Source organism: Chiloscyllium punctatum, chromosome 1, assembly GCF_047496795.1.
Source record: "Chiloscyllium punctatum isolate Juve2018m chromosome 1, sChiPun1.3, whole genome shotgun sequence".
Lineage (NCBI taxonomy): Eukaryota > Metazoa > Chordata > Chondrichthyes > Orectolobiformes > Hemiscylliidae > Chiloscyllium > Chiloscyllium punctatum.
In genome coordinates this window covers 86,304,507-86,330,897 of record NC_092739.1, presented here as the reverse complement: position 1 = coordinate 86,330,897, position 26,391 = coordinate 86,304,507, and the positions used below count along the sequence as shown (strand labels likewise).

Genomic DNA, 26,391 nt, shown 5'->3' with positions numbered 1-26,391 from the left:
GGGTTGGGGCGCAGTGCTCGATTGGGGGGGGGGGGGGGGGGGGCGGTGATGGGGGTGGGAGCTTGTGCGCTGCAGTCTCCTGAACGGGGAGTAGACTTTAAAACTCTGAACCCCAGAGGAAAGGCATTTAATTGATTTTCCGAATAATTGATTATCCGACCGAAATAGTGCTCGCCCATCTAGTTCGGATAATCGAGTTTCCACCGTACACAGATATTGTGGTAAATCTCAGTATTTTGGGAGCTATTGACTCTAAAGTGAATCAATTGTTGATATTTCGTATGGCCATTTGATTGAACAAGAAGTATATTTATATTGACATGAATTATTTTTTAAAAACTTTAATAATTGGACAGAATATTACAGTAAACTTTACACTATTTATGATATATAATTTTTGCCAGTTTATCGAAAATGCCGGTTCAATAAAGTGCCATTTAAAGCAAAGGTTGCTGTACTTGCCACTGAGAGAGTACAACTGACGTTCATCAGACTAATTCCTGTGATGACAGGATTATAGACAATAGACAATAGACCATGCAGGAGTAGGCCATTCAGCCCTTCGAGCCTGCACCACCATTCAATATGATCATGTCTGATCATTCCTAATCAGTATCCTCTTCCTGCCTTATCTCCATAACCCTTGATTCCACTATCCTTGAGAGCTCTATCCAACTCTTTCTTAAATGAATCCAGAGACTGGGCCTCCACTGCCCTCTGGGGCAGAGCACTCCACACAGACACCACTCTCTGGGTGAAGAAGTTTCTCCTCATCTCTGTCCTAAATGGTCTACCCCGTATGTTTAAGCTGTGTCCTCTGGTTTGGCACTCACCCATCAGCAGAAACTGCTGCCAGAGTGTCCAATCCTTTAATAATCTTATATGTCTCAATCAGATCCTCTCAGTCTTCTAAACTCAAGGGTATTCAAGCCCAGTCACTCCAGTCTTTCAGCGGAAGGTAATCCCGCCATTCCAGGAATTGACCTCGTGAATCTACGCTGCACTCCCTCAATAACCAGAATGTCTTTCCTCAAATTTGGAGACCAGAACTGCACACAATATTCCAGGTGTGGTCTCACCAGGGCCCTATACAGCTGCAGAAGAACCTCTTTGCTTCTATACTCAATCCCTCTTGTTATGAAGGCCAGCATGCTATTAGCCTTCTTCACTACCTGCTGTACCTGCATGCTTGCCTTCATTGACTGGTGTACAAGAACACCCAGATCTCTCTGTACTGTCCCTTTACCTAAATTGATTCCATTTAGGTAGTAATCTGCCTTCTTGTTCTTGCCACCAAAGCGGATAACCATACATTTGTCCACATTAAACTGCATCTGCCATGCATCTGCCCACTCACCTAACTTGTCCACGTCACCCTGTAATCTCCTAACATCCTCATCACATTTCCACCCAGCTTTGTATCATCAGCAAATTTGCTAATGTTATTGCTGATACCATCTTCTATATCATTAACATATATTGTAAAAAGCTGCGGTCCCAGCACGGATCCCTGCGGTACCCCACTGGTCAGTGCCTGCCATTCTGAAATGGAGCCGTTTATCACTACTCTTTGTTTCCTATCAGCCAACCAATTTTCAACCCAATCTAGTACTTTGCCCCCAATTCCATGCGCCCTAATTTTACTCACTAACCTCCTGTGTGGGACTTTATCAAAAGCTTTCTGAAAGTCCAGGTATACTACATCTACTGGATCTCCCTCGTCCATCTTCAGAGTTACATCCTTAAAAGATTCCAGAAGATTAGTCAAGCATGATTTCCCCTTCATAAATCCATGCTGACTCTGTCCTATCCTGTTACTACTATCAAGATGTGCCGTAATTTCATCCTTTATAATAGACTCCAGCATCTTTCCCATCACTGAGGTCAGACTAACTGGTCTATAATTTCCTGCTTTCTCTCTCCCACCTTTCTTAAAAAGTGGTATAACATTAGCCACCCTCCAATCCTCAGGAACCGACCCCGAATCTATCGAACTCTGGAAAATAGTCACCAACACATCCACGATTTCTCGAACCACCTCCTTCAGTACCCTGGGATGTAGATCATCATGCCCCAGAGACTTATCAACCTTCAGACCTAACAGTCTCTCCAACACCAAATTCTGGCAAATATAAATTCCCTTAAGTTCAGGTCCTTCAGCCACTGTTACTTCAGGGAGATTGCTTGTGTCTTCCCCAGTGAACACAGATCTGAAGTACCCATTTAATTCTTCTGCCATTTCTTTGTTCCCCGAAATATATTCCCCTGTTTCTGTCTCCAAGAGCCCAATTTTAGTCTTAACCATTTTTTTGCCTTGCACATATCTAAAAAGACTTTTACTATCCTCCTTTCGATTTTTGGCCAGTTTACCTTCGTACCTCATCTTTTCTCTGCGCATTTCCTTCTTAGTAATCCTCTGTTGCTCTTTAAAAGCTTCCGAGTCCTCAGTTTTCCCACTTATATTTGCTATGTTATACTTTTTCTCTTTTAACTTTATATGTTTCTTAACTTCCCTCGTCAGCCACGGCCGCCCATGCCTCCTCCTGGAATCTTTCTTCCTTTTAGGAATGAACTGATCCTGCAACTTCTGCATTATACACAGAAATATCCACCATTGTTCCTCCACTGTCATCCTTATCAAGGTATTGCACCATTGAACTTTGGCCAGCTCCTCCCTCATAGCTCCATAGTTCCCTTTATTCAACTGAAGTACTGTCACTTCTGACTGTACCCTCTCCCTCTCAAATTGCAGATTGAAGCTGATTGTATTATGGTCACTACTTCCCAATGGCTCCTTCACTTCGAGGTCTCTGACCAATTCTGGTTCGTTACACAGTACCAGATCCAGAATTGCCTTCTCCCTGGTCGGCCCCAGCACCAGCTGCTCTAAGAATCCATCTCTGAGGCACTCCACAAAGTCTCTTTCTTGAGGTTCAATACCATCCTGATTCTCCCAGTCTACCTGCATGTTAAAATCCCCCATAACGACTGTAGTAACATCTTTGTGACAGGCCAAATTCAGCTCCTGATTCAACTTACATCCGACATCCAGACTACTGTTTGGGGGCCTGTAGATGACTCCCAAGAGGGTCTTTTTACCCTTAGTATTTCACAGCTCTATCCACACTGACTCTACATCCCCTGACTCTAGGTCCCCCCGCGCAAGAGACTGAATATCCTCCCTTACCAACAAGGCCACCCCACCCCCTCTGCTCGTCAGTCTGTCCTTATGATAGCACATGTAACCTTGAATATTCATTTCCCAGGCCCTGTCCACTTGAAGCCAAGTCTCAGTTATCCCCACAATATCGTATATGCCAATTTCCAAAAGAGCCTCAAGCTCATCCATCTTATGTCTAATGCTTCGTGCATTCATGTATAGTATTTTTAATTTGTTACTACTCTCACCCTTCCCATCAACCCCTATTTCACTCAACCTTACAGCATGAACCTTTTCCGAGTTTTCTGCCTCATTGATACAGTTGTCTTTCTTGACTTCTCTTGTTCTAACTTTCCCTTCAATTGCCTTTTTAAACATCCAGTTTGTCCCCTCCCCCCCACTACTTATGTCTTATGAGGAGAAATTGAGGAAGTTAATCATGTATTTTCCAGAGTTTTGAAGAATGAGAGGCAATTGTATTAAAATTTATCAAATTCTTACAGGGCACAAAAGGGATATATAGACAGGACATTTTTCCTAGCTAATGGCTCCAGAACCAGGGGTGACATATCAGGATTCGGCTTAAGCCATTTAATATTGTGATGAGGAGGAATTTTTTCACTCACATATGAGTGAACCTTTGGAATTCTTTACCCTAGAGGGCTGTGGAAAGCTCAATCATTGAACAACCTCAAGACAGATATTGATAGGTTTCTGTTGACTAATGACATTAAGGGATATGGAGATAGTGCAGGAAAGTGACATTTAGGAGATGATCAGTCAAGATCAAGAATAGGGGGACAGGCTCAATAAGTTGTACAGTTTACTCCTGTTCCCCTGTTGAGGATTTTACTAGTTCAAATGTTTAAATAATGTCAGACTAACCCAAGCCTGTTGTCCAATTCCTTTTTACAAACTTACTTTGTAATAGCTGTGAAATTTTCGAGAGTCTCCTCGCTGATCTTCCAGTTCTCAGTGTCTCCTTTTACAAACCCAGTGATAATAACAAATATAAGGACCAGAATGTTGATGGCTGTAAATATTTTGGTAACCCAAGCAGACTCCTTCACACCAAATGATAGAAGACCTAAAGTACACAGAATATTAAAAGTAAAAATGCATCAATGTATAATTTTCTCACACTGAACAGTAGTTTTGCAATAGATAGAAATTAATACAAAAGAATATACCCTCTATATGAACTGCATAAAATTAAAATAAACTATTTTTAGTGCTGAAATGAGAAGGGCTTAACTTGTTTCTTTTAGTCTATGCAGCAACATTGACCTGAAGAGTTTTCCACAACACTTATATCTTATAGACTTCCGTCTCAGTTATTTTGTTCAACATCAGGCACTCTAGCCCTCACACACAATCAGCCCCTACCCACTCCCATGCCCTTTGTGCCAATTCATGCTCCCTCATCCAACTCCCATGGCTCCTCATACGCTGCATGCAAACCCATGTCTAAAACACAGCCCCTTATTGATCTATTCAAACTAACCCATGACACCACATCCACTGCCCTAGCCCTGTAAAGCCACTTTGGTCCTGGTTACAACAGGTATGTAGTTGTTGTAGCTCAGTCATAGTCCCTTAGGGGCCTGACCTCCACTTTGGAAAACACAGCCCTTAACAAAACAAACAAGACTTCTCTTTGTAATCTCACATTAAATGTGTCTCAACTTTTAATAGCCTCTTTAAGCCATCAAATCAAACTGTGAACATACAACTGCAAATCCTCTTCCCCACCAACCTCCAAAAACGATCATGACTTATTAAAAAAGTTTCTGGATAGTACCTTGCTTTTGTAGCAGCCTTAACTTTCCACTCCTAGTTGTCAAGTGCCGATATACCTAAGATTATTACAGATCCACCCTAAAGACAATAATGCTCCAACATTTTAAATTGGAAAATGAAGTGGTGCTATTTTCCCTAGTTAGGATGGTGTTACTAGAAGGATGTTTTAGATGTAATTGGTCTTTTCACTCCCTGTAAATGGTGCGGGGCATAGAATGGGAGGGGAGAGAGTGCAGTTGAAGCTATTGACTTGTTATTGTGTAGCCTGTACATTGCATACTCAGTATACCAGGGATAGAGAGCAGAATCACCAGTCAAGCAAATGCTACTGGACTGCTTAGTTTAATTTATCAGCAAATGGTCCCACTCCTGACCTTAGGTTGGATTTTTGTCTTCTGCATGAAAAATCAGATGTAAATTTTCCCACCTCTGTGATGCTGTCTTCATCCTGATAGTGCCTGACTACTGCATTTTCATTGTGAGCAGATAGGCAAGGATTAGAGACCCGGACAGATGATTTCCAGAGGCAGGTCAAAGTTGCAATAGAGATGGATGAATTCTGAGATGGGGAGGTAAGGAACCCCAGATCTCGGCAAAGCAATCAGGGCCCCCAGACCTCACCCACACTCGTGTTCATTCCATAGATCCATGCAGCCTCTGTATTCTCCATGCCACTTCAGCACCCACTCTTCCTGTATCACGAGGTATATTTCCAATAAACCCTCCAGTAACACTGGAAAATCTTTTAAATACTCATTATTGATTTTTAAAAAAGGCTTCTCAAAATTCCCCTCTTATAAACTTATAAACATATGAAGGATAGCCATTCATCTTTCTATTGCAAACTGATTTAAATCCACTTAACGGATCCGAATTTTACCCAAATAAACAAACAGGCATTTAAAAACATTTCAAAAGAAGTTTAACTTATCAACAACACACAAAATTGTAAATTAAATAATCATAGCTGTGTAAACAACCTCCTACAGTGCTGATTTCATTCATGAGTTTTGGAGCTCTGCTAGGTCTTCATTCGAGGCCATCTGGTAATCTGTAATGCCTGCTTTGTTGATGTTGTTACAAAATAGAATTGCTACCTTTTTACTTCTTTTACCACAATGTAAAAAATTATGTAAAAGCCCTCTTTTTCCCTGCATGTGCCATTCCTCACTTTATCCCTAGTCTGATCTTGTTCATTCACAGCACCTATGCAGTCACAATGCAACTTCTCTTTAAACAGTACTAACTAATCCTGATATTTGCTACTTACCGATGTGCCTGGTCAATGAAGGATTAGCAGGGTTTATCCTCTTTGGGACAGAGATCATGGCAATGAACAGGGACGCTGTTGGACTGCTGTCTGCATTGCAGTCAATGACACAGTTTAATCATACATTGTGAACTCCAGCCCATTTTTAGAAAATATCCTCTCTAGTTACCCCTAATGTTTTTAAATGTGACTGTATGATCGCGTCCGATAGTAAAACAAACAACAATATCCTGAATTCTACAAGCATTATGTTAAGTATCTTTTCCAGCTTACCATAAAGTGATACATTAAAACTTCACTCTCACCATACCTGACAATAATAATATAAGACACACTGCAAAAAAGTCTGGATATTCTGCCAGTCCTGGTGAATTCATCTTGAAATATGTGCCAAAGAAATTTCCAATCTGTTTGCCAACAAGTTCATCAAAGGTACCACTCCATGCCCTGGCAACACTCGAAGTACCTGAATGTAAAAACAAATGAAAGAAATGCTACTAAGTTACACATTCACATTAATGCTTCACTGGCAGCCTGTAGCAATTAAGAAAAGCAAACTGTAGATAATCCGATGAACAAAATGTTCATTAGACAAATAATTGCCAACAGGATTACACCTCATTTGACACCATTGTCACTCTAAATTCCATTTGAGAAGGCTTCACGTGTACTTTTGCTTGTTTGGAACTGTTCCTGGTGGGGTAAGTTTGCACAAACTGTAATAACTTATCGACAAAAGGACAATGCTTAAATGTTTTATTGGAACACTCCGCACTTGTCACATTAAAAAACAATATTCCAACAGATAAGCATATTGGAGGAGAATTGAGGGGAAAGTAGGAAGAACAATTTCACACAACAACTGGTAATGATCTGGAACACGCTGCCCATGAGATCTAATGGAAATAAATATTATGAATTATTTTAAAAGGCAATCAGATAGTCATTTTAGGGTAATAAAATCCATAATATTAATAAAATTACAGGCCAATTGGAGAGAATAGGGGAATGGGAATAATTGGATTGCATTCCAGAGAACCAGAATGGTGTAGCCAAACATGTCTAATAACTTAGTGATTTTATCAAATAAATTCTACAAGAACTTCTGTCAGTTTAATTAATTTAACTTTTAAACATGGGCTTTAGCAATTAAATCAAAAAGATTGAACCCTACACTAAACTATTAAGGAGAGCAATTTGAATTGTACGAACTAAGTATTTTGTATGATTGAACCTTTTGTACCATCTTTCCAGAGTTGTTACAATCTATGAAAGTTATATACTTTTCTGACCTAGAGGAATATTTTCATGTTGAAATATTCCTTTCACAAGCATTAAAGATTCCAAAATCCTGAAGGAATCTCTTTGAGCCCTGCTGGATCACGTTTTGCCTCTGTAAAAAGATGTATTCAGCTAATAAATGCAAGGATCATCTATAGGTCAGTTACATTGTGCTGAATGGCATTTTTCTCAAGCCAAAACATTTGTATCAATGCCTCATCATGGAAAAATAATGCAAGTTAAATAATTGTTGACAATTTTTTTTTCTTTTTATTTGACCTCAGTACAACAGAAAAAGGTAGAAAAGAGAAACAAACTTATGACACTTTATCATATACTTTAAATTAAGGGATCATCTCAATGTTATTTGCAAGATTTCGTTATACACAAAATGGCCATCCCATTAGATTATAAAATGATCACAATACTCTAATGCATTTCGTAAAGTTCTATGAAACTTTCCTAAGAGATACCATAAATCACAATGGCATTACTTAGTGCAATGTTAATATTTTGGAGCACTATGACAGTTCACTGCTGGGTGCTATCATGTGGAAGTGGAACCATTTGAACATTGAAATGTACATTCTATTCACATTAGGAGTTCAATGCATAATGGATCTGGAGCATAACATTGTCAAATAGGTGGTTCCTGCTGCATTACTTTAGCATTATGATTATCAACATGATTTTTATCAATCATTTTACACTGACTGTAGTTGGTGGCTTCTGAAGAGATTCAGTAAACTTTGTGGGGTAAGCTCCATTAGTGAACCAAATTAGGATATGGCAACACTCCACTCTCTTTTTTCTTTCCTGGTTCCAGTCTTCTGCAATAGTGGGACTATGAACCTATGAACTCTGGGTTGCCAGTCCATCATCATAATGCTTGCATCACAATGATAGATGAACAAAAAACAGAGAATCATTAAAATTAAAATCCTGCCGAGGAAGGCAGTTAATGGAAAGAAATAGTTTATTTTCAACTTTAATCACAAGCCAGTTCCAAAAAAACTTAAACAAAATTAATTTAAGATAATCTTCAATATTGATTCTACCATAATCTTCAGCAAAACCAGGATAATCCAAAGTTTTGTAATGTACAAAAATAAATGAAAGATGAATCCTGGATATGTACATAAGAAACACTTACCAATGACATAAGAAAGAATTAAGTTCCACCCTGTGATAAATGCCCAGAGTTCACCAACAGTCACATAACTGTATAGATATGCAGAACCGGTCTTTGGAACACGGGCCCCAAATTCTGCATAGCACAGACCAGCCATCACTGAAGCCAATGCCGCAATTAGGAAAGAGATGATAATGCTGGGTCCGGAATCCCATTTAGCGACCTCACCAGCTAGTACGTAAACACCAGCTCCGAGTGTACTGCCAACTCCCAGTGCTATCAGGTCTATGGTGGACAAACAGCGGCATAGTTTGGTATCTTCAAGATTATTTTGGCTTATGATTTTTCTACGGACTAAACATTGAGTGAAAGACCTCACAGTGCCACAATGAATCATCTTTGATGGGGAGAGCTGAAACAAAAAGAGAAATACTTTAAAATCTCTTAAATAGACAATCATTTAGCTGCATTTTAAATTTCTTCAGTGTGATGTAGTTTTCTTGTCAGGGTATATTGCTGCTCAAGAATGCTGCCTAACTATCTGAATTACAAAATCAATGATAAATCTTTATCAATCATAACAATGCTGCTAACCAAACAGTATTAAAAACATAACTGAATTTCTTTACACATTACTCTCATATTATTTTATGAAATCAGGATTTGCTTTTCCAATGTGTTACTCTGCTGCTAAGGTGCAGCTGTGTTTAATTTGACAATCTCCACATCCCCAAATAACATCATCAACATATAGCACATGCTCAGCTGTTCAAGAGGGTACACACAACACCATCTTGTTTAAAGTGGGCAATAACCATTTAACTACATCTCAAGTTCAAACAGGAATTTATCAGGTGATTGCTTTACTTGACTGATTAAGTTAAATTGTCATCATTATAAAAAAACTATTGCAATTTTACCAGTGAATTTGATATCAAATTCCATAATTCAACACATTTTAAGTTCATCTTGATTATGTTTTTTACATTCAATTTTTCTAGAATGCCAATCATGACAATGTGGAAGTTCCATTAACAGTTTCTTGACATTTCCAATGAATTTATCTAAATTTCACGCACATTCATTTCAATTTTTAATCCTCCAAATAGGTAACTTACCTCTACAAAAATAATCACTAAACATCTCCCTTCAAAACTTGTCGAGAAAGAGAGAGAGATGGAGCAGCTTTCATAATCCAAGCTGCCACTGAAAGCTAAACTAAGCATCCTGGTCTGTGGGAGCTTGCCCTCACCCGTTCAGGCTGCTTCTATTGTTCCAACTTTCAAAAAAAGCCCAAGGCCTTACAAGCTGTTTACTTTATTGGCTTGAAGAAGACTGCTCGGTGCCTCTGTCTCAACCTCTCTTCATAAAAATGCAACCAGGACAAAATACACTGCTTAAAGCTATAGTATTGTCACAGGAGGACATAGGTTTGGAAAATTGAAAGAGCCTTGGCAAGTTATTGCATGCTATAGATGGTACAGGCTGCTGTCACTGTGAGCTGGTGCTGGACAGAGTGAATACATATTGGCGAAAAACATACTAAATAGGCTACTTTGTCCTGGATGGTGTCAAACTGTTGTAATGTTATTCGGGGCAAAGTTTTGTAAGCATTTTCCACAAAATGTATGACTCTAAGTCTCTAGAATTCAAGTCACATCTACATCATCCTTACAACTAAAGTTTAATGAGATCAGGAGCTAGACAGTCCTGGAGGAAGCCACAAACTGAGCATCACTGAGTACTGCCAACAACATCTTCCATTGCTTCATTGATGATAGAGAGTAGACTGGTATGGTGGTAACTGTCTGGGTTTGATGTGTCCTGCATTTTGTAAAAACAGAACATACCTGGAAAATTTTCCACATTGGAATATTTTGGCTAAGGGTGTGGTTAGTTCTGGAGCATGACTTTTTATTACTATTTCCAGAGTGTTGTCAGGGTCCATAGTTTTACAGTATCCCATGAATTTAACTATTTCTTTATAGCATCTGGAGTGAATCAAGTTGACTGAAAACTGGCACCTGTGACACTGAGCACCTCAGGAGGAGGCTAAGATTGATGGATCATCAACTCGCTTCCATAAGACTGAAGTTTGTTACAAATACTTCAGTCTTGTCTTTCTACACTATGCGCTGGGCACACCTGTCATTCATTATGGGGATATTTGTGGAGCCTCCTCTTGTTAGTTGTTCAATTGTCTATTAACACTCATAGCTGAATGTAGGCAGAAATAGAGTGACCAATCTCTCTACACCTCCATTTCCCACCAGGATGGTCTGGGAATTCTTGGCTTCTTCTCCGACAAGAGGTGTGGACACTCCCCATTCACCACCACTCTCCTCCGCCTGGCTGAACTTGTTCCCTCACTGAACAATTTCTCCTTTATTTCATCTCATATCTGCCAAGTCAAAGGAGTGGCTATGGACACCTGCATGGGTCCCAGTTATGCCTACCTCTTTATGGGGTGCGTGGAACTGCCATCTTTTCCCAGAACATCAATGGCTGCTTTGGTGCTGCTTCACTCTCCCACCAGGACCTTGAAAACTTTGTTTATTTTGCTTCCAATTTCCACTCCTCTATAACTTTCACATTGTCCATTCCTGACACTTCCCTTCCTTCCCTTGATCTCTCTGATTCCATGTCTTGCAAGGACTCCATCCTATTCTCCCAGTTCATTTACCTATGTCACATCTGTTTGGATGATGACACCTTCCAAAGCAGCGCCGCTGACATGGCTTACTTCTTCAATGACCATAGTTTCCCGCCCACTGTTGTCGACATCTAACCTCACACACACACTTCCGCTCTTGCCCCATCCCATCATTCACAACAGCCTGATAGGGTCCCCCTTGTCCTCACTTTTCATCCCACCAGCCTCCGCTTTCAAGGGATCATTCTCTACCATTTCAGACAACTCCATCAGACCACCACCAAATCTTCCCCTCACTTTCCCATCTGCATTTTGCAGGGATCATTCCCTCTGGGGCACTCTAGTCCATTCTACAAATACCAACACTACCCCTCCTTCCCATAGCACTTTCCCATTTAATCCTGTAAGGTGCAACACCTATCCCTTCAACTCCTCCCTGCTCATTATCTAAGACCCTAAACAGTCTTTCCAGATAAAGCAGCAATTCACCTGTAACTTCTCCCATCTTGTATATTGTTCTCACTGCACCCAATGTGGTCTACTCTACATTGGAGAAACCAAATGCTGACTAGGTGACCACCTTGCAGACCACCTTCCGTCTGTGCACAAGCATGACCCTGACCTTCCCATAGCCGGTCATTTTAACGCAGCATCCTGCTCACACACTCACCTGTCTGTCCTCGACATGCTGCAATGCTCCAGTGAATCACAGTGCAAATTGGAGGAACAACATCTTATCTTCAGACTGGGCACTTTATAGCCTTTTGGATTTAATATTAAGTTCAACACCTTCGAATTGTGAACTCCCATTTGTTTTAATTTTGCTTGTTACATTCTCTGTCACCATGTCCTCTCTCCCCTGTCCCCACCTCATTGGGATTGTCTGCTCCTTTCAAGTGTGGCAGTTACACACCATTTATCTGCCATTCTCACATTCTGACCACTTAATCTGAACTATCAACATCTTTTTTTCACCAGACTCTACACTCCATGTCACCCACACCAAAATACAGCATAAATGCTACCCCCTCCACACTTCACTTCAGCTCTGATGAAGAGTTATCTGAACTTGAAACATGAGTTTAATCTCTTTCCATGGTTGCTGTCTGACCCACAGTGATCTCCAGCATTGGTTGTTTACAATTTAGATCTGACCTGTTAGTTGTGGGACCATTTAGCTCTGTCTATCACATGCTGCTTCCACTGTTTGGCGAGCAAGTAGTCCTGTGTTCTACTTTCACTAGGGTGGCACCTCATTGTTAGGTATTCCTGATGCTGCTGCTGGCACACTCTCCTGCACGCTTAAACAAAAAAGTGTTAGGTGTGCCTCTGATCTTGCCGGAGAGTGTGCCTGTGTAAACGCCATGTCCCCAGGGTCACGGTTGTACACTTCTGTGATGGATCTTGCAGGTCAATTGTTTGCTCCACAGGGTCCTAGGAAGGATCACTTAACTGGAAGCAGTCACAATCCATTTCACCAGACCACTGGACCACTCAAATGTTAGAAACCTGCGAGGAAGCAGGGTAAGCGTGCCGGTTAGTAAGGGTGAGATTACGCGGTTTCAAGGACCGCCCCCCCCACCCCCCGCTCTGCCTTCCTAACTTATTCCGAGCAAACATACAATTGCTGAAAAACACGATGGACAAACTCAGATCACGGCTCAGCTTCCCGCATGAACTGCAGGACTGCTGCACACTCTGCTTCACAGAAAGCTGGCTCAACCCATCCATTCCCCTCTGCGTACTTCAGGCTGATGGTTTTTCTATCCATCGTATGGACCATACAGCGTCCTCAGGTAAGACAAAGGGTGGAGTGGGTTTGCTTTTTAATCAACAACTTGTGGTACATGGACATTGCAAGCCTGGGCAGCCATTGCTCCCCAAACCTTGAATTCCTCACTATCAAATGCTGCCCCTTCTATCTACCACAGGAATTTAGCAATGCTATACTAACTGCTGTGTACATACCACCACAAGCAAAGGTTGAGGAAGCTCTGGATGTGCTCTACTCCACCAGTAACACCCTGGAGACCGGAGCACCAGAGGCTCTGTTTATTGTAACTGGCGACTTCAATCAAGCCAATCTAAGGAATATGCTGCCCACGTACCACCAGAACATTACCTGCCCCACCAGGGGCCTGAACATTTTAGATCACTGCTACACCACTGTGAAAGATGCCTGCTGCTCCATCCCCCACCCTCATTCCAGGAACTCCAACCACAATGCAATGTTTCTTCTCCCAGCTTACAGGAGACCCCCCTCACAGATACAGGTCCAGTGCTGGTCGGAGGAGGCAAAGGATCAACTCAGGTGCTGCCTGGAATCGGCTGATTGGGCCATGTTCAAACAGTCCACAGGTACCTTGGATGGGTATGCTATCACCGTCACAGACTTTATCAGCAAGTGTTTGGAGGACTGCATACTGAGGAAGTCAATCCGGGGGTTCCCCAACAGGAAATCCTGGATGGATCAGGACATACTGAACCTGCTAAAAACCAGGTGTGAGGCCTTCACATCAGGAGACCCACTCAAATATAAGGAATCTAATTATACCCTTCACAAAGCCATTAAGACAGCCAAGGACCAATACCGATCCAAACTAGAGACCCAGACAGACACTCAGTGACTCTGGCAAGGACTGAATGACATCACAGGTTCCAAAAAGAGACAGTGCAAGATAGCAGATGATGACATATCCCTCCCAGATCGTCTCAACACCTTCTATGCTCACTTTGAGCAGAAATTCAGAGGAGAGGTAACACCTACTCCAGCAAGTCCTGACAAACCTATCCCAACATTCTCTGCATCAGAGGTCAAACCAGTTTTCCTTTGTGTGAATCCGAGGAAAGTGATGGGACCAGACGGAGTGCCAGGCTGTGTACTCAGAGCATGCGCAGATCAACTGGCAGAGGTCTCCTTGGACATCTTCAACCTCTCCCTGCAGCAGACCACTGTCCCTGCCTCTTTCAAGAGGGCCAACATCATCCCTGTGCCTAAGAAGGCTCATGCAGCATGTCTCAATGACTACTGCCCAGTGGCCCTAACTTCATTGGTCATGTAGTACTTTGAAAGGCTAGTCATGGTATTAACCAAATCCAGCCTCCCCACTACTCTTGACCCACTCCAATTTGCCTATCTGACCAACAGATCCACTTCAGGTGCCATATCACTTGCCCTTCACTTGTCCCTAGAACATCTTGACACCAAGATTAGCTATGTAAGAATCCTACTCATTGACTACAATTCAGCCTACAACACTATTGTCTCCTCGAGACTGAATAATAAACTTAGTGACCTCGGACTAAGCCCCACTCTCTGCAAGTGGATCCTCAGTTTCCTGACCCACAGGCCACAATCAGTGAACACTGGGGACAATATTTCATCCTCACTAACACTCAACACTGGAGCCGCTCAGGGGTGTCTACTCAGCCCCCTACTGTACTCACTGTATACCCATGACTACCTCACCAAATACCAGACTAATGCCATTTACATGTTCGCTGACGACACCACCATAGTCGGTCAAATCTCAGATGGCAACGAAACAGACTACCGACAGGAGGTGGAAGTCCTGGAAAAACGGTGGACTGAGAACAACCTAGCTCTCAATGCCGGCAAAACCAAGGAAATCATTATTGACTTTTTGGCGGGATATTACTCATGCCCCCCTACACATTAACAGCACAGAGGTGGAACAAGTGGAGAGTATCAAGCTCCTGGGAGTGGTCATCCACAACAAGCCTTCTTGGACTCTTCATGTGGACGCACTGGTTACAAAGGTCCAACTACGTCTCTTCTTCCTCAGACAGCTGAGGAAATTTGGCATGACGGCGAACAACCTTGCCAAGTTTTATAGATGCGCCATCTAGAACATTCTGTCAGGATGTATCACTACCTGGTATGGCAACTGTACCATTCAAGATCATGACGGTTACAGAGAGCGATGAACTCAGCCCAGACAATCACAAAGGCCAACCTCCCATCTATAGAATCCATCTACCAGTCCCGCTGTCAAAGAAAGACCACCAGTATTCTCAACGATCCATCCCACCCTAGCAATGTTTTTCTACAACCTCTACCATTGGGGAGAAGGTACAGAAGCCTGAACACACGCACCAGCCGGTTTCAAAACAGTTTCTACCCTACTGTTGTTAGAATACTGAATAGACTCACAAACTCTTAACATTCACCTGTACCTGTGTTTTGGTTTTTGCTGCTGCTTACCTACTATTTACTTATCTATATTATTTAACTATATGATCTGCCTGCATTGCTCACAAGACAAAGCTTTTCACTGTGCCTCGACACACGTGACAATAAAACAAACAAACAAATAAATAAATACATACAATGAAATACATTGAGAAACAGTCACATTGGCAAGGGTTCACTATCCTGCAGGTACATATGAAACCATGCCAGTACATATTACTCTCTGTAGACTAAACAACCAAAATCTAAAATGCGACAATCGTGTTGTGACCGTTCTGAAAATAGTTATCCATTTGAGATACATTGTTGCATCAAATTCAATTCTGAAAGCTAAGTGGTTCAAATAATTGGAAAACTACCTGCCAACAAATCTATGTATCAAAACATTTATTTCAGTTCTAAGGAACAAAGCATTATCTGTACAGTCCAAAAGCAGGCTAAATGTTTAGCTTCAAAAAGTGTAAATATTTGATTTGCCTGCATAATAGGGCAAGGTTTCAAAACTAGGAGAAGTAAAACAATGGTGTTCACTCAAAACTTTCCACGTTTTATAAATATTTCAAAAAAAGTGTACTATCTTATCTTTCTGAACTTTGAAGGGTTGACTTTGCTTATAAGATGCAATGTCTTGACACTGTAGGGTAACTAGATATGAAATCATGTTAATTAACAAAAAAAAGTAAAGTCTTGGCCCCATAACCAACAAAATGATCATAAGAAGAATACCTAAGGATGGTTTTACTGAAAATAATTTAACTTTTGCACAATAATGTTATCAACTAGGGTCTTGCTCCGGGAAACACCATTTTAAAACTTACTTAATTCCACAAATATATTTGTTCTGCAGTATAATTAAAAATGTCCTTCACAGCTACATCAGATGAGAAACAGTTCATACAGTCATAATCATAGAGATATATAGCACAGACAAAGCCCTTCGGCCCATCATATCTGCGCCATTAAAAGCAACCATGTAACTAATCTAATTTTCCAGCACTTGACCCATAGCTTTGTATAATGTGGCAATGCAAGTGCACATATAAATACTTCTTAAATGTTACGAGGGTCAGAATTTTATTATGATATTGCATATATTATAATAATTTATCAAATCAATGATGCAAATAAATATTGTAATAAAACTCATGAAAAATTGATCTAACTGAATCTTTCTAATCTAATATAGTTAAGGAAGAAAAAAATGGCACCAAGATGCTTTAGCTAAGGGATAGAGATCAAGTTCAGGAAACTGTGCTATTGCTGTACATAGTAATGGACAGACTGTAACACAAGAACTAAAGTTATTTTGTTGATTTAACAATAGAAAAACTGTTATTACACTACATCGGACAGACTGGAAGAAAACTAGCAATCTACAAACACCAACTAGCTGCAAAGTGGCACAACAAATTTTCCCTCATCTCAGTACATACAAAGAGGGCCATCAATTTGACTCGGACAACGTAACGATCCTAGCACAAGCTAACCAGAGACATGCACGGGAATTCTTAGAGGCCATCAACAAGCATATAGAAATAAACCCCATACACAGACCTCTACAGAGCTAAACTGGAAATGACAACATGCACCTTAACAGATCGGGTCATATAAATATCAAGTGGAGTAAAAAACAACACTTTGTGGAAGTTTACATGGATTGTGTTACCAAGCATGATGACAAAACATTTGCATGACAACCCACCAGCTCGGCGAGCAAACTAACAACAGCAACAGTTATTACCCTGTAAGAGTGTATGAGGTTGAGCAATGATGGTGATTCTGCTGTGAGATACAGTAAAATACTTAAAGGATAAACAGGGTATGTGCAGTTAAATGGTTAGGAAATCCAGATCGGGGCCACAATTTAAAAATACTGGGCATGTCTGAGACTGGGACAAATATATTTACTCAGAGGTTTGTGAACCTTTAAGATTTTCTACCACAGAGGGCAGTGGAAAATCAGTCTTTGAGTATGTTTAAGGTGGAGATTGACAGGTTCCTGATTACCAATGATGCACAGGGTTATGAGGTTGGGGTGGGTTAAAGGCATTGAAGTGTTGGATCAGCCATGATCATATTGAATAGTGGAGTGGGCTTGAGTGGCCTACTCCTGTTCCAATGTTCCTGAAGGAAGTTGGGCTCCTGAAGAACTCCACTATAAACCTTCCTCCAATCAAAAAATAACCATTTACGACTACTTGTTGTATCTTGCCACTCAGTCAATTTCATCCATGTTGTTACTGTCTTTTTATTGTAACTTTACTTACAAATCAGTTGTGCAGCATTTTGGAAGACTATGAATACCATATCAACGGTATTACTATTAGAATTCTCCACTTTAACCTGTTCAAAAATTTTCAGCCATTTAGTTAAACCCAATTTTAAGTGAACAATGCTGAATCTCTTTAATTAACCTCCAGTGACCAAAAACGTTTTAAAATTTTGCTCTGAATTAGTTTCAAAAGATTCACCATAACAGAGGTCAACCTACAGGCTGCAGTTGTTGGGCTTGTTTGAACAAGGGTGTAACATTTACAAATTTTCAGTCCTCTGGCATTAAGTCTAAGAAAGACTGAAAAATTATGGCCATGCCCCTGAACTTTCCTCGCTCACTTCCTTTGGAATCCTTGGATGCATTTAGTCTACTTGGAAGCATCAGGTATGGTGTCTAATTGACTTTAGTACTTACAGTCTATTGTAAAAGAGCAATTATTTTTAATATTTTGGGATAATAAATTGAAATGGAAGTTGGACTGCTATAACTGGAATGCAAACTTTTTTTTAACTTGAAAGTTAAGCATTACATATTGTTGAGCAGAGCAATACAATTTTGCTTTAAGGAAGTAGTAAGAAGGAAAATTTGAGACAGCAGTATTGAGAATCTTTTAAGTTATGGAAATTCTGCCCAGCAACTGTCCTCTGATTAACTGGACTGTAGAGAGTTTAAAAGTTGTCAGTACCAAGAAATTAAAGCAAATAAAAAGCAATAATCTATTCCTCTCTTTCTCTGTCCATATGGGGAAAAAGACTCAAAACCCAAGAGAGCTTAAAATAAAGAATTCATTCAAGGAAAGACATAAATTTGATATTACCCATTGAACTGAAGGATAACCATTACCCTACATTATCCAATATTTCCTCCTCATCAATTTTAAATCCTTGTAGCGGCTGAATTTCCCCCTCATTCACCCTCAGCATAGCCTGTGCAACATCCTCCTCTTTGGAAAAGAGGGGTGCAAAGCATTCTCTTCATAGTTCAGCAATGCCCCCTGTCACCATGCATAAATCATGTTGCTGATCCTAATCAGCCTCACTGCTCCTCTTATCACCCTTATACTAATTAGATGCCTACAGATTATTTCTGAATTCCTTTTAATGTTAGCTGCCAGACTCTTCGCAGTCTCCCACTTTACTTCTTTTGCTTACTTTTCTAATTCCCCTTTGAAACTTCTTCTGCTACACCTTAACCTCTGTCTCTTTTGTAATCCAGCAAGCATTGGATTTATTTCATTTGTTTTTTCATGGGAACAAATCTTGAGTACAGTCAAGCTATCTCTTAGTTAAAAGGTAGCCCATCGTTCAATTACAGTTTTACCTGCTAATCTTTGGCCACAATTTAGCTGGGTCAGATCCACTTTATCATTCAACTGTCTCTTTAACAATTAAATCCCTAGTTCAAAATAGTTTGTATTTGAAGTGCACTGGCTTATTTCTCACATAAGAAGGTATAGGGAGGCGATGGCCTAGTGGCAACATTGTTAGACTTTTAATCCAGAGATCAAGGTAACGTTATTGGGCAGGACAATGGCTCAGTGACCAGCACTGCTGCATCATAAATCCCGGGACCCATTTGATTCCATCCTTTGGGATGAGCCATGGTAAATAGAGGATTAAGAATATAGGGTGGGGGTCTGTGTGGTATGCTGTTCAGGCAGCCGGTGCAGACCCGATGGGCTGAATGACTTCTTTCTGCACTGTAAGAAGTCTAGGATTCTATTAGAAAAGGTAGTAGAGAAATGTAAATCTATTTGGATTGGTTCCTTCACAAAAGGCTGGTTGGATTTCATGAGCCATAACCTTTACCAATTCCTAAAATTCTTATGTTCTTATGAGCACTTCAATTTGCATGCCGTGTTTTCAGTGTCAAAGACACTTGTCCTGCATTTGCTGTTATGTAGTCAGACCTGAAACCTTGGTACAATAATCGAGAAAACAGCCAGAATTTCAACACTGGGAATGTGATAAGAAAAAATGTCACTAACTTCCAAAGAGGGTGGAGGTACTGAAGCACAAGTGATTGGCCAGTACATTATCTTAATTTCTTGTAAGGATTAAAGTTAAAGGTTACTTGCTGCTGCATTTTTTTGCCTATCAATCTTAAACTTCCTTTAGCTTAACTGGTCTTGGACTTGCAAATAATAAATATCCACTTTGTACATTTGTATCCCCACAGAATAATCTCAAATAAATTTATATATTATGTTCTCCTAAGGGATAATCTTCATCTGTCAGTATAATGTGGATTGAACAAATGCTCTCCATCCCAATTAAGTATACAGGACATAGTCAAAGTACAACAGCTGAATACTAAGGAGACTTACGCCACAAAAATAGAAATAAGATGTTGTTGTTGCTTTTACCTTTGGGCCAGGAAATCTTACCATGCTTACTTGGTCTGGCCTATATATGATTTCAGACCCACAGCACTCTCGTTCATTCTTAACTAAATTCTGAAATGACAGAGCAAGCCACTCAGCTCAAGGGAAATTAGGGACAGGCAATAAATGCTGGCCTTGTGAGTGATGCCCATAGGCTACAAAAACTAAAAGTATTACAAAGTTAAAAATCACACAACACTAGGTTATAGTCCAACAGGTTTAATTGGAAGCACACCAGCTTTCGGAGCATCGCTCCTTCATCAGGTGATAGTGCATCTCCAAATCATAAAGTATTACAGATATTGTTCATGCAATATGTTATATTGGTGGCAGCTTTCATGGCAGTGCTCTGTGCAAGTCCATTGTTGAGTTGATACAATATGGCATCACATGCATGGTGACGCTGAACTTAAGCTGTGGATCTGCCAGTTTGGCCTGATTGCACTAGTTAATGCCCTCCCTTTAGATAAACAGCTAACCATTCAGCAGCATAAGGGGCCTACCACCAGTAATATTTTATAAAAGAAAAGGTTCTTCAAGACTGGTACATGTCCGGTGTCAATGTCTGTGGATGTGGGATGTGCACGGCTATGTGTGCCCATGGAATGTGCCCTGAGATATTAGTGTCCAGTATCCAACATGGAGATACTTTGGAGCAAGTGGGTGCTGAAGTCAACAGATACCCAATCTTCATGTCAAGGATTTTCAGCATTTTGTTTGCTTACATCGGTGATAGGACAGTAAGCCATGTAGTAATTAGATGAGATCTGCAGTTAATAAAGTTTTTAACAAGCAATAATCCCCCTTCATATACAACTTGTCACAGCCTGTTAAGAATCTCACCTCAATGCCTGGGATCGGATTTAAAAAGAGAGCAAATTATTATTCATGTTGAGATAGGCCTCGCTGGAGTTCTGCCACAGATCTGCCACATTTTTTGCCATTGCCCTTATTAGATTCTGCCCTATGCCTCTGTTCCTGTCAATCTCCTTGAACAAGGTCTCAAACACAGCACTCATTTGGGCATACTTTCTGGGTCTTTTTCTGAAGCTAATTTTCTTCTTGTCATTCACATTTCGTTATACGTTTCTAGATCCTGTCGCCACCTAAATATCCCTTATTCTAAAGAAGTGCAGTCCGGCTTCAAGTTCTTCAACTTTAAAAGCTGCTTGTTACAGCAGGGTAGAAATGATCGGAATGTTCTGCTCTTTCCCTCCACGAGACTGAATGAAAACAGATGCACTTTTAAATAGAAGAAGTCTTTTAATTCCTTGGGTGCTGTAACTGCCAAGCATGGAAAAATATCAAGTTAGTTTTAAAATAAAATTGTTGTTTACCAATCAACTCTTGAATGTCTTCACAACTGCATGCACTCACAAAGCTGTGCATGAAAAGACTGATTACAAAAGGTAGCAACCAGTTAAAGTCCCAAGGCCCACAATTCAGTCACAATTGCTTTTCTTGAAATCGGTGAAATTTCTTTTCTTTATTCACTCATTGAATGTGGGCGTCACGAACTGGCCAATAGTTTTATTGCCATCTCGAGTTGCCGATGAGTAGATGGTGCTTGTTCCCTTCTTGAACCACTGCAGTCTATGTGCTGTAGGTTGATCCACAATGCCCTTAAGGAGGGAATTCCAGGATTTTGACCCAGTGACAGCGAGGGAAATGGTGATATATTTTCAAGTCAGGATGATGAGTCGCTTGGAAGGGAACACGTGGGTGGTGATGTTCCCATGTAACAGCTGCCCTTGTCCTTGAGGAAAAATGGTCTTGGTTTGCAAGGTGCTGTTTAAGGATCTTCGGTGAATTTCTGCAGTGCATCTTGAAGACGGTACTCACTATTGCATATTGAGCATTGATGGTGAAGGGAGTGGATGTAGCGGGCTGCTTTGTCCTGGATAGTATGAAGCTTTGAGTATTGTTGGAGCCACACTCATCTAGGCAAGTGGATAGTATTCCATCACACTCTTGCCTTGTGCTTTGTAGATAGTGGACAAGCTTTGGGGAGTCAGGAGGTGTGTTACTTGCTGTAGTATTCCTAGCCTCTGATGTGCTCTTGTAGTCACTGTATTTATTAGGTAAGCCCAGTTGAATTTCTGGTCAATGATAACTCCCAGGATGTTCATAGTGGAAGATGCAGCGATGGTAATGATGTTGAACTAGATTAGATTAGATTACTTACAGTGTGGAAACAGGCCCGTCGGCCCAACAAGTCCACACCAACCCGCCGAAGCGGAACCCACCCATTCCCCAACATTTACCCCTTTACCTAACACTATGGGCAATTTAGCATGACCAATTCACCTGACCTGCACATCTTTGGACTGTGGGAGGAAACCGGAGCACCTGGAGGAAACCCACGCAGACACAGGGAGAATGTGCAAACTCCACACAGTCAGTCGCCTGAGTCGGGAATTGAACCCAGGTCTCTGGCGCTGTGAGGCAGCAGTGCTAACCACTGTCAAGGGGAGGTAGTTAAGATTGTCTGTTATTGGAGCTGGTCTCTGTCTGGTTATTTACATGGAACAAATGGTACTTGCCACTTTGACTACGTAGGTCCCTGAACATTGCCACCCAGGTTGATAGGGTTGTTAAGAAGGCATATGGTGTGTTAGCTTTTATTGACAGAGAGATTGAGTTTCAGAGTCACAAGGTCATGTTGCAGCTGTACAAAACTCTGGTGCAGCTCCACTTGGAGTATTGTGTACAGTTCTGGTCACCGCATTATCGGAAGAATGTGGAAGCTTTGGAAAGGGTTCAGAGGAGATTTACTAGGATGTTGCCTGGTATGAAGGGAAGGTCTTATGAGGAAAGGCTGAGGGACTTGAGGTTGTTTTCATGAGAGAGAAGAAGGTTGAGAGGTGACTTAATTGAGACATACCAGATAATCAGAGGGTTAGATAGGGTGGACAGTGAGAGTCTTTTTTCCTCGGATGGTGATGACTAGCACGAGGGGACATAGCTTTAAATTGAGAGATGATAGATACAGGACAGATGTCAGAGGTAGGTTCTCTACTCAGAGAGTGGTAGGGGTGTGGAACGCACTGTCTGCAACAGTAGTAAACTTGCCAACTGGTATTTAAATGGTCATTGGATAAACATATGGGGTGAAAATGGAATAGTGTAGGATAGATGGGCTTCAGATTGGTTTCACAGGTCGGCGCAACATCGAGGGCCAAAGGGCTTGTACTGTGTTGTAATATTCTATGTTAGCCCAAGCCTGGATATTGTCCAGGTCTTACCTCGTTTGAACATGGACTGCTTCAGCCTCCAAGGAGCCACAAATGGTGCTGAACACCGTGCAATCATTGGTGAACATCCCCACTTCTGACCTTATGATAGAGGAAAGGTCATTGATGAAGCAGCTGAAGATGGTTGAACCTAGGACACTATCCTGAGGAACTCCTGCAGGGATGTCTTGGAGCTGAGATGACTGACCTCTAACAACCATAACCATCTTCCTATGTGCCACATAGGTGTCCAACCAATGGACAGTTTACTTACTGATTCCAGTTTTGCTAGGGTTCTTTGATGTCACACTTGAGCAAATCTGGCCTTGGTGTCAAAATTGGTCACTCTCACCTCACATTTGGAATTAAAAATGCCTGCAAAGATAATGAAGAAAGGCCTGTAGTGCCTCTTTGGTCAACTGAAGAATTAAATTTTGGAGGTTTAGAAAGTAAAATTTATGTCATTTACTGTTTCCAGTAGCATATTTTCATTGCTCCCATACAGTCATAAAGTCATAGAGCTATACAGCATGGAGGCAGACCCTCAGTCCAACTAGTCCATGCTGACCAGATATCCTAAATTGATCTAGTCTCACTTGTCAGCATTTTCATACCTCCCTACTCAAATACCCATCCAGATGCCTTTTAAATGTTGTAATTGTACCAGCCTCCACCATGAAAATGTTACTCCTTAGGTCCCTTTTAAATCTTTCCCCTCTAAAGTTAAACCTATTCCCTCTCGTTTTGGACTCCTTCAGTCCACAGAAAAGACTACTTACCATTTCCATGCCTCTTTATAAGCCTCAGCCTCCGACGCTCCAGGGAAAATAGCCCCAGCCTACTCAGCCTCTCCCTACAGCTCAAACCTTCCAATCCTTGCAACATCCTTGCAAATCCTTTCTGAACCCTTTCAAGTTTCACAGCATTCTACCTATCAATCAACATCCATTGAAACTTTGTCGTGAAAAACATGAATCAGTTCTTCAAACAGATGTTAATGGCAGCCCAAATTCTTGATTGTTCTCAGGCAGCATCTTGTCCTTCACTGGTCTGTATGTTATTTTTTGCTACAGAATGTGCTTTGCTGAATGTCCTTAATCAAAGCTTGTGTTTGTGTCTTGGTCATCCAGGGGAGGCTGTAGTGCAGGGGCCAGTATCAAAACAATGTGGTTGGAGTTTCATACGCATGTTGCTCTGATTGAGTAGGGTTTTTATTTTCATATTTTCTAATTCCAATGCAAGGCTGAAGAGATATTGTTAACTAATTTCAGTGAATCTTTAAAGTGAGTAGTACATTTGAATTATTACTGAATAACCATTCTGATACCACAAACTAATTTTACCAATGTACACTGTCTTTTTTTAGATTTTTATATTTTAATTACTTTGGAGATTTAGAAAAATGACATGATTTTTACCTTTGCTTGCCATTCTCATTTGCCTTGTTTGATCCATTAGGCCATAAGGCTTAGGAGCTGAAGTAGTCATTCAGCTCATCACATTTGTTTTGCCATGACTGATCTGACAATTCTCAACCCCATTTAACTGTCTTTTCCCCATAACTCTTTATTCCCTTTCCTAATTAACAATGTGGATGCAGTTAAGATACTGTTTAATGATCCAGCCTCGACAGCACTCTGCAGTTAAGAATCGCAGAGTTTCACTACACAGAGAGGAAAATCCTCCTCATCTCTGTCTTAAATGTGCAATCCCCTATTCAGGGATTATACCCTATGATCCCAGACTCTCCCACAAGGGGTAAAAACAATGACTGCAGATGCTGGAAACCAGATTCTGGATTAGTGGTGATGGAAGAGCACAGCCCTTGAAGGGCTTTTGCCCGAACTGTCGATTTTACTGCTCCTTGGATGCTGCCTGAACTGCTGTGCTCTTCCAGCACCACTAATCCAGAATCTCCCACAAGGGGAACAACCTTTCAGCCTCTACCCTGTAAAGTCTCCTCAGAATCTTGTATGTTTCAAGACAGTTGCCTCTCATGAAGTTCCGATGCATGCATGTCCAAATCACTCCTCATAAAACAGTCCCTCCAAACCTGATGTCGAAGTAGTGAACATTCTCTGTCCTACCTTCCATGCCAGTATACCTTTCCATAGACAAGGGGCACAAAACTATTTACAGTAATTCAGCTGTGGTCTGACAGGTGCTTGTATAGTTTTACAAAATGTCCCTACTTCCATACTGCATGACATTTGAAATAAAGGCCAGCAATCTGTTTGTGTTCCATATTACCCACTGAACCTGGATGGTCAATTTTGGCGATTCATGCTCAAGGACTCCTGAAAAGTCCCTGTTTTGTAACCATCTGTAATCTTTCTCGATTTAAATAGTATTCATCTCCTCTACTCTTCCCACCAAAATGTGTAATCTCACATTTTCCCACATGATATCATATATGCAAGTTTTTGCCCACTCATGTAACCCGTCTATATCACTTTGCAAACTCTTTCTGCTATCCTCAGTACTTGCCTTCCTGCCTATTCTTGCGGTAAAGTTGGCTATTGAACATTCATTTTCATCTTTCAAGTGATTAACATAAATTGTAAACTATTGTGGTCCCTGTCTACATCAACTGGGATGAGATGAGGTGGGGAGGGTCAACAGCGTCAAGTTCCTAGGAGTGACAATAACCAACTATCTATGCAGGACCTTCCATGTAGATGTGATGGTCAAGCAGGCACAACAACACCTCTTCTTCCTCAGGAGGCTTAGGAAATTTGGTATGGACCCTCACCAACATTTAAAGATGCACCATAGAAAGCATTCGATCTGGATGTAGAACAGCTTGGTATGTCAACTGTTCTGTTTCACCGTAAGCAACTACAGAAATTTGTCAAGCATGAATTTTCCTTCATAAGCCATGCTTGATTATACCATGTATTTATAAATGCTCTGCTATTGCATCCTTTACAATTGACTCTAATAATTTTCCCAACAACAGACATTAAGCTAACTAACTTAACAAGATTACTC

At 41.0% G+C, this 26,391-nt stretch overlaps 1 protein-coding gene across 5 annotated transcripts in view; it reads right to left on the bottom strand.

Moving 5' to 3' along the window:
• Positions 1-26,391, bottom strand: part of slc7a2 (solute carrier family 7 member 2) — a 165,066-nt gene that overhangs the window by 61,608 nt on the left and 77,067 nt on the right. For 4 of the 5 annotated variants that reach the window (XM_072570189.1, XM_072570209.1, XM_072570172.1 and 1 more), the window contains exons 2-4: positions 8,665-9,055; positions 6,541-6,696; positions 4,082-4,247 (exon numbers count right to left, since the gene is read on the bottom strand). In XM_072570189.1, coding sequence (XP_072426290.1) covers positions 4,082-4,247; positions 6,541-6,696; positions 8,665-9,040 — 698 coding nt within the window. In that variant the 5' untranslated portion in view covers positions 9,041-9,055. Of the gene's footprint in view, positions 1-4,081; positions 4,248-6,540; positions 6,697-8,664; positions 9,056-23,674; positions 23,732-26,391 lie in introns of those variants that run through there. The other variant, XM_072570199.1, reaches the window with a different exon arrangement.